This window comes from Protomyctophum bolini, assembly GCF_963924005.1.
Source record: "Protomyctophum bolini genome assembly, chromosome: 13".
Classification (NCBI taxonomy): domain Eukaryota; kingdom Metazoa; phylum Chordata; class Actinopteri; order Myctophiformes; family Myctophidae; genus Protomyctophum; species Protomyctophum bolini.
Window position 1 is genome coordinate 35,472,680 of NC_137874.1, and position 9,134 is coordinate 35,481,813.

Consider the following 9,134-nt stretch of genomic DNA (forward strand, 5'->3'; position numbering starts at 1 on the left):
ATGTTATCACTTAGGGAGAAGTCTGCGTGGGACGATGTAGAGGACGGTATTGGAGAAGAGGTGTTAAAGATGTCCACAGAGGAAATTGTTCAACGTATCCCACTCCTGGACAGTGAAATAAAGCTAATGAAGAGTGAGGTTCAGAGAGTGACCCACGACCTTCAGGCAATGAAGGAGAAGATTAAAGAAAACACAGAGAAGATCAAACTGAACAAGACACTGCCTTATCTTGCATCTAATGTCATAGAGCTGTTGGACGTGGACCCAAATGATCAGGAGGAAGATGGAGCAAACATCGACTTGGACTCTCAGAGAAAAGGAAAATGTGCCGTGATCAAGACTTCTACCAGACAGACCTACTTTCTGCCTGTGATCGGCCTGGTTGATGCAGAGAAACTCAAACCTGGAGATCTGGTCGGTGTCAACAAAGACTCCTACCTGATCTTGGAGAATTTGCCTAATGAGTATGACTCCAGGGTCAAGGCTATGGAGGTGGATGAACGACCCACAGAGCAATATAGCGACATAGGAGGGCTGGACAAACAGATACAAGAGCTGGTAGAAGCCATTGTTCTTCCCATGAACCACAAGGAGAAGTTTGAAAAATTGGGGATTCAGCCTCCTAAAGGGGTTTTGATGTATGGCCCCCCAGGAACAGGCAAAACTCTACTCGCCAGAGCTTGTGCTGCTCAAACTAAGGCCACATTTCTGAAGCTAGCAGGTCCCCAACTAGTCCAGATGTTTATTGGAGATGGTGCCAAGCTGGTGAGAGATGCCTTTGCCCTGGCCAAAGAAAAGGCCCCATCTATCATCTTCATAGATGAGATCGATGCTATTGGAACAAAACGCTTTGACAGCGAGAAGGCAGGTGACAGGGAGGTCCAAAGAACTATGTTGGAGCTTCTTAACCAGCTGGATGGATTTCAGCCCAACTTGCACGTCAAGGTGATTGCTGCCACCAACAGAGTAGACATCTTGGACCCGGCGCTGCTCCGTTCTGGACGTATAGATAGAAAGATTGAATTCCCCATGCCGAATGAGGAGGCTAGGGCTCGGATTATGCAGATTCACTCACGCAAAATGAATGTTAGCCCTGATGTTAACTATGAGGAGCTGGCCAACTGCACTGATGACTTCAATGCAGCACAGTGCAAAGCTGTATGTGTTGAGGCTGGCATGATAGCACTCCGTCGTGGTGCTACAGAACTGAACCACGAGGATTACATGGAAGGCATCCTTGAAGTCCAAGCTAAAAAGAAGGCTAACCTACAGTACTATGCCTAAGATGCCTAAAGAAACGTATTTGTGTGTGCACCTTTTGATTTGGGAAAATCTAAATCCTGCCTGGCCCAAGATTGTCTATCATTTCTACATTATTTAACATTTCATCTAAATTTTTGATCCTTTTTTCTTGATCATAGTTTTTATTTAATTTTACTTAACCCATTCTGACCGGGAACCCGTTTTGGTGTTAGCATCATGTTATGCTTTAGCCATTGAAAAATAGCAGATCTACAAGCGAGCTTGTAGGTCTGCTATTTTTGAAAAATCGAAGAACGACTGACATTTTTAGAATCTGATCTCAGGTCAGAATGGGTTAATCAGACCCAGTGTGTGTCCAGTGGAAACCTCGTATGAATCTGATCTCAGGTCAGAATGGGTTAACCCATTCTGGGCGGGAACCCCTATTGGTATCTTACCCCCTCAGGCCGGGCACCCATATTTGGGTTCTGTACAGTATGTACAGTATTCAGAAATGTAAATTTTTTGATTTAAGTAAGCTATATAGATAGAAAGGCAGAGCAGAGAACCCAAATCAAATGTCTGTTGTTACCTGCAGAGGTGGGGGTTTTGTAACTAATCTTTGCATTCACGTCAAGTCCAAGTCTCTAACCTTTTGTTTTTCAAGTCCCAAACAAGTGAAAATGTCATTTCAATGACTAATAACAGATACAATTTATTTAAATCACCAGTGTGTTTCAAAATGTATATTTATTTGTTTAAAATTTTATTTCTAAAACAAGTGTGACTCACTGAACCCGAGTAGTGAATGACGTACTATGACATTGTACCGTTAAATATATATCTCCTTGAAGTTAAACACAACATCAACAAAAAGCAATCTATATAACAATGTTAACCAGTAGGCTACAACAGAATTAATCAAAAGTAGTGCTGGGATTGTATATTGATATTAATAGCCTGTAGCACTATTAACCATTCTTGATGGACTGAACTGCAGATGTAACTACTCTTTCACTCTTAATTCAGTAGCGTTGATATATATCCATGTTTATTATAAATCGGTTTAATTAGCAACTTTTGGACCCTATTCTCAATCTTGTTACATTGACAATACACTTATCTCATTCTGACGTTCTCTCTCATTACAGTAGCCATATGTTAACATCTCTCATGTTAGAGTGATGTATTTGTATGGGTGTATTTGTCCTGGGAGGCGATTAAAGATTTGCAGTTGTAACATTGGCACGTTGCAGCACGTGGCACTAGGCATTTTTCCATCTCAGCCCCGTTTACACTGGCAGTCAAATCCAGCCTAAATCCGATTTTGCCCTAAGATTTTAATCCGATTTGTTTTATGAAGTCTGGACAGAAATAAGTCAAATGGAATCCATCTTCAACCGCTTATCTGTAGTCGGGTCGGGCAACAGCTCCACCAGAATGCTCCAGACTTTCCTCTCCAGAGCAACATTAGTGACTTCCTCCTGGGGATTCCGAGACATTCCAAGGCCAGTGAGTCGCTGTGTTTCCTCCAACTGCGCCTTGGTCTGCCACAGGGTCTCCTCCCAGTGGGACGTGCGTCGAGGACCTCCCTAGGGAGACGCCAGAGAGGCATCCTATAACAAGATGCCCGAACCACCTAAGCTGGCTCCTTTCCAGGCGAAGGAGCAGTGGTTCTACTCCGAGTCTCTCTCGTGTGACTGAACTTATCACCCTATCTCTAAGGGAGATGCCAGCCACCCGTCGAAGAACTCATTTCGGGCGCTTGTATTCGCGACCTTATTCTTTCGGTCATGACCTACACTTCCTGACCATAGGTGAAAGTAGGAACGAAGATTGCACGGTAAACAGAGAGCTTTGCCTTCTGGCTCAACTCTTTTTTAACAGTGCGGTACAGCGACTACAATACCACCCCTGCCGCTCCGATTCTCCGGCTGATCTCCTTCTCCGTCCTCCCCTCACTTGTGACCCAGAGATAACTACTTGAGCCACATTCAGAGGTGGTTTCAAATGCAATTAAAATCTGATCTGACCACTCAGTCTGGAATGCTCTAACCACCCAATATCTGTCCAAAATGTCACTTGCAGTGCTGTCGGATCGGTGAAACACTCTGGGACAGGACTCAGGGTATAGGCTTTATCTGTGAAACACTCTGGGACAGGACTCAGGGTATAGGCTTTAGGAAACACTCTGGGACAGGACTCAGGGTATAGGCTTTAGGAAACACTCTGGGACAGGACTCAGGGTATAGGCTTTAGGAAACACTCTGGGACAGGACTCAGGGTATAGGCTTTAGGAAAGACTCTGGGACAGGACTCAGGGTATAGACTTTAGGAAACACTCTGGGACAGGACTCAGGGTATAGACTTTAGGAAACACTCTGGGACAGGACTCAGGGTATAGACTTTCGGCAAGTCTGCATTATGACACCAGTCACTGACTGAGGATTTCTTACAAGCAGTAGTGGATGATGAAGTTATATGAATTGAATTAAATAATTTGTGGCACACATGAATAGCATACTTTTTCATACTTGGGCTTGTGGGAAGTTATCTATCATTTTCAATTCTCCATTCTGTGCTCATAAGGAGATCTGTCTGTCTGTCTGTCTGTGTCCCTTTTATTCCCATATATGGAGACCCTCATGTTATATGATCATACTGCATATGGGCATGGCCATACAGTATATGGCCATATCATGGGTCGGATGGGTGGTTCTGGACAACCGCTGATACAACCGACTTTGTCTCCCTCAGGTTCTCACAGAGGGGCGATCGCGAAAGATGAGTATGCCCATATATGGGATGTTTCTCGAGATTCGTGAACCACAGCTGGACAGGCAGATTTCACGCATTTGTAGTAGGATTGTATAAAACAACCAACAGCTCATACTGAGGCAGTGCCTTCCAAGCATGGGAATGATGAACAGTTAGTACGGTGTCTCATTGTTCTACATTCTTAAAATACATGGTGTCTAATCAAATATAGAATTTAGATTTGGCTATTTCATGAACAGAATATGGTTATTTATTTAATGTTTAGTTATCTATCCTTATTCTATTCCCACAATATGCCAACATTGTAACACTATAATACTCAAATTTGGAAATGATAAGGCGAAACGTTATTTTTGTATTGGGCCAGAAACATGGCCCCCCAGCCGAGGGCTGCCTCAGCTGGGGTTGCTATGGCGATCAATTTGTCATCATAGTGAGATAACAGCCATTGGCTTCCCTGATTGGCCAACCGAACACATCGGCTTTGTGGATTGGCCAAGCTTTGAGTGATGTTTGTATAGATGTATAAATATAAGTGAAGGCAACTCATTAAATAGCTATTTGATCTCTCAGAGTTCACAGCATTACGGAGCAGAAATGGCATCTATTGGTGATGATGGAATCGGAGACGATGTTTTAAGAATGTCCACTCAGGACATTGTTCATCGTACCCCACTTCTGGATGGTGAAATAAAGCTAATGAAGAGTGAGGTTCAGAAAGCGGCCCATGATCTTCAAACCATGCAAGACAAGATTAAAGAAAACACAGAGAAAGTCAAACTGAACAAGACACTGCCTTATCTCGTGTCTAGTGTCATAGAGCTGTTGGACGTGGATCCAATTGATAAGGAAGAAGATGGAGCAAACATCGACCTGGACTCTCAGAGAAAAGGAAAGTGCGCCGTGATCAAGACTTCTACCAGACAGACCTACTTCCTGCCTGTGATCGGCCTGGTTGATGCAGATGAACTCAAGCCTGGAGAGCTGGTCGGAGTCAACAAAGACTCCTACCTGATCTTGGAGACTTTGCCTACTGAGTATGACTCCAGGGTCAAGGCTATGGAGGTGGATGAACGACCCACAGAGCAATACAGCGACATAGGAGGGCTGGACAAACAGATACAAGAGCTGGTAGAAGCCATCGTTCTTCCCATGAACCACAAGGAGAAGTTTGAAAAATTGGGGATTCAGCCTCCTAAAGGGGTTTTGATGTATGGCCCCCCAGGAACAGGCAAAACTCTACTCGCCAGAGCTTGTGCTGCTCAAACTAAGGCCACGTTTCTGAAGCTAGCAGGTCCCCAACTAGTCCAGATGTTTATTGGAGATGGTGCCAAGATGGTGAGAGATGCCTTTGCCCTGGCCAAAGAAAAGGCCCCATCTATCATCTTCATAGATGAGATCGATGCTATTGGAACCAAACGCTTTGACAATGAGAAGGCAGGTGACAGGGAGGTCCAAAGAACTATGTTGGAGCTTCTTAGCCAGCTGGATGGATTTCAGCCCAACTTGCACGTCAAGGTGATTGCTGCCACCAACAGAGTAGACATCTTGGACCCGGCACTGCTCCGTTCTGGACGTATAGACAGAAAGATTGAATTCCCCTTGCCGAATTTGGATGCCAGGGCTCGGATTATGCAGATTCACTCACGTAAGATGAAGGTCCACACTGACGTCAACTATGAGGAGCTGGCCAGCTGCACTGACGACTTCAATGCAGCACAGTGCAAAGCTGTATGTGTTGAAGCCGGCATGATCGCACTGCGTCATGGTGCTACTGAGCTGAACCACGAGGATTACATGGAAGGCATCATGGAAGTCCAAGCTAAAAAGAAGGCTAACCTTCAATACTATGCCTAAGGAACATAGTATCGAGATCCACATAAAAACGACCCGGTTTCGAAGTCGTCAGCTCTGTGACATCAGCTGCGTATAACACATATGACATTTGACTCTACATTTGCTCATACCCTTCCATTATAATTAAATATATTATTAAGTTAAACTATTAAAATTACGCTCATGTGAAGTGAGGGGCGCCCACTGTGGCTGACGTCACAGGGGCATACTGAAAACGTGGGTGAGGGGGGGGCATGAATAACACAAACATAAAAAGTCCATAAACTTGGCTGCATGACTTCACACAAAAGCCAGCTAACGCCTCAAAAATGATAAAACGTGAAACGTGGTGGTAGAGTAACTCTGAGCCTATTGATTGCAGTGCGCGCAAGATATTTGGTGCTCACCCAGTCCAATTTGTGAGAATAGCTCACAAAACGCTCTATAGCTTAAGAGCAATTGGTTGGCTTTCCCAAATATGGAATTCCACACAACTTGAGACTAAAGCTGCATTCATACTCCAGTTTGTGGTGATAGCTTAATCGGTAAAAGATGTGGGTATTATCTATCTATAAATGTGCCACGTCTCTGTACATAAGTGTGTATATGGGCATAAAATAGACACAGACATAATAACAGGGTTGCATTTAGCGGGCACCGCTCTAATTTTACAAATATTCCTAAAAAACTAATAATGGAGCTGGGAACTCCTCCTTTGGTCCAGTAAAAAAACAAAATGTCATTGTGGCGTATGGGATTTACCCTGGCTATCACTCAGAATATTATACAGTATATTTATATGTTTGGAAACATTAATAATGCCTCTCAGCTCTCAATCACAATCACAATGCAAGTCACCATCACCAACAACATAATATAGTGTATGCCATGTGCCTGAGTTCATGTTATTTCAAATTGTTATTTTAATACCAAGCAGCAACGACCGGGGAGACAGAATCATAAAACACGGGACGTGATGTTAAGACTGTCCATTGTGCCAATAGATGGTGTGGGCTCACATGAGATTGCCTTGATGTTAAGAGTGGCATTAGGAGGTGTATTTATTTTCAACTAGATGTATGATGTCAATTTTGGGACACATCCTCAGTAGTGTACCTTTGAATCAGCGGGTGTTTCGGCCTTCCAACACTATACACCCTCATCAAAGGTGGCCAGCTAAAGGGTGATCAAGCCTTAGCTTGTGACCCATGCCCAATCATTGAGATTTGCCTCCCACGGGACTATGCAAGGCAGGGGCGTCCTCTTCCCTGAGCCAGCCATACAGCTGACCGCATACCTCATATGCCCTCATGTTTGAGGGGTTTGAATGGAGTTCTCAGATGTGTGTGTGTGTGTGTGTGTGTGTGTGTGTGTGTGTGTGTGTGTGTGTGTGTGTGTGTGTGTGTGTGTGTGGGGGGGGGCGGGGGGGGGGGGTCATGTTCTTATAGCCCAGCAAGGGTCTTTCCTTTTAATCCAGATCCACTGGCTGCCTCTTTTAACAGTAATAGACCCAGAGTAACAATAACGAAGGCTCTCACTATCTCCAAATATGGAGATATCTGATAGATCTTACTAACTCCATATTTGTCCCGGGCTGACCTAGAGCTTCATATATGGAGATGACAGACAGAGTCATCTATTGTTGATAGGTCAATAACTCTGCATATGGATATAGACCACTGGCATCGTGATCGTGACAAGCATCCAGCCAAGCCTTATATAAAGAGTGGTTATTACCATTGATTAATTGAGGCAACCATTATTTCTTCTGCTTACCGCAGAGACTTTTTTAGGTTGCAGGTAAAGCAGAAACATATCCATAATGTCTCTGTCAACCAAACTCACCCTGGACAAAGTGGACGTCACCGGGGCACGAGTCATCATGAGGGTTGATTTCAATGTTCCCAGGAAAGACAAGCAGATCACAAACAACCAGAGGATCAAAGCTGCTGTTCCTTCTATCAAACACTGTCTGGACCATGGAGCCAAGGCGGTGGTTCTGATGAGTCATCTGGGTCGACCTGACGGAAACCCCATGCCTGAAAAGTACTCACTGGAACCTGTCGCTGCGGAGCTCAAAACATTACTTGGCAGGGACGTGTCCTTCCTGAGGGACTGCGTTGGTCCTGAGGTGGAGGCAGCGTGTTCGAGTCCTGCGCCCGGTTCGGTCATCCTGTTGGAGAATCTCCGTTTCCACATCGGGGAGGAAGGCCAGGGCAAGGACGCTGCTGGTAACAAGACCAAAGCATCCCAAGAGCAGATCGATTTGTTTAGGACATCTCTGTCAAAGCTGGGAGATGTGTACATCAACGACGCCTTCGGCACCGCACATAGGGCGCACAGCTCCATGGTAGGAGTGAACCTTCCTCAGAAGGCAGCAGGTTTCCTGATGAAGAAGGAGTTAGACTATTTTGCCATGGCGCTGGAGAAACCTCAGAGGCCTTTCCTAGCCATCCTCGGAGGAGCAAAAGTGAAAGATAAGATACAGTTAATTAACAACATGTTGGACCAGGTTAACGAGATGATCATCGGGGGAGGAATGGCCTACACCTTCCTCAAAGTCCTCAACAACATGAAGATTGGCACGTCCCTGTATGATGAGGAAGGTGCTAAGATTGTTAAGGATCTGATGGCCAAGGCAGAGAAGAATGGCGTGAAGATCAACTTTCCTGTGGACTTCGTCACAGCAGATAGGTTTGACGAGAAAGCTGCAATGGGAAGTGCCAACGTTTCAGCCGGTATCCCTGATGGCTGGATGGGTCTGGACTGTGGTCCGGAGAGCTCCAAGGTGTTCGCTGAGGCTGTGTGCAGAGCTAAGCAGATCGTATGGAACGGACCAGTGGGTGTGTTTGAGTGGGACAACTTTGCCCACGGAACCAAGAACCTGATGGACAAAGTGGTGGAGGTCACACAGACTGGCTGTATCACCATCATCGGTGGGGGTGACACAGCGACTTGCTGTGCCAAGTGGAACACAGAGGACAAGGTCAGCCATGTTAGTACGGGGGGTGGAGCAAGCCTTGAGCTGCTGGAGGGTAAAGTCCTGCCTGGAGTTGATGCCCTGAGCAACGCTTAAAACACACACACAGGCATGAAGGAAGCATGAGTTCAAGTCCGTTGCTCTCCCCATGTCCCCCATATATGGGGACTAGGTTGGCTGAGGGTGTGTAGAGCCCAGGATCACATTAGATAATTGACACAGGTGTGAAAAATGGGTTACAAAATCGTGGGATAAAAATTATTTAAAAAAACAAATACACACGCAGAAGCAAACCTTG

At 45.2% G+C, this 9,134-nt stretch overlaps 3 protein-coding genes across 3 annotated transcripts; all 3 read left to right on the forward strand.

Annotated features, from left to right (window-relative positions):
* On the forward strand, positions 1-1,284 carry LOC308326686 (26S proteasome regulatory subunit 6A-B-like; the record flags this gene model as incomplete). Its single annotated transcript, XM_080779677.1, has 1 exon — positions 1-1,284. One exon carries the CDS (start codon positions 1-3, stop codon positions 1,282-1,284), a length of 1,284 nt encoding a protein of 427 aa, XP_080635803.1.
* Positions 1,285-4,641: 3,357 nt separating this feature from the next.
* Positions 4,642-5,877, forward strand: LOC308326834 (26S proteasome regulatory subunit 6A-A-like; the record flags this gene model as incomplete). Its single annotated transcript, XM_080779874.1, has 1 exon — positions 4,642-5,877. The coding sequence occupies exon 1, from the start codon at positions 4,663-4,665 to the stop codon at positions 5,875-5,877; it is 1,215 nt and encodes a 404-aa protein (XP_080636000.1). The 5' UTR covers positions 4,642-4,662.
* Positions 5,878-7,678: 1,801 nt separating this feature from the next.
* LOC308327007 (phosphoglycerate kinase 1-like) lies at positions 7,679-8,932 on the forward strand (the record flags this gene model as incomplete). Its single annotated transcript, XM_080780126.1, has 1 exon — positions 7,679-8,932. The coding sequence occupies one exon, from the start codon at positions 7,679-7,681 to the stop codon at positions 8,930-8,932; it is 1,254 nt and encodes a 417-aa protein (XP_080636252.1).
* Positions 8,933-9,134: the final 202 nt, after the last annotated feature.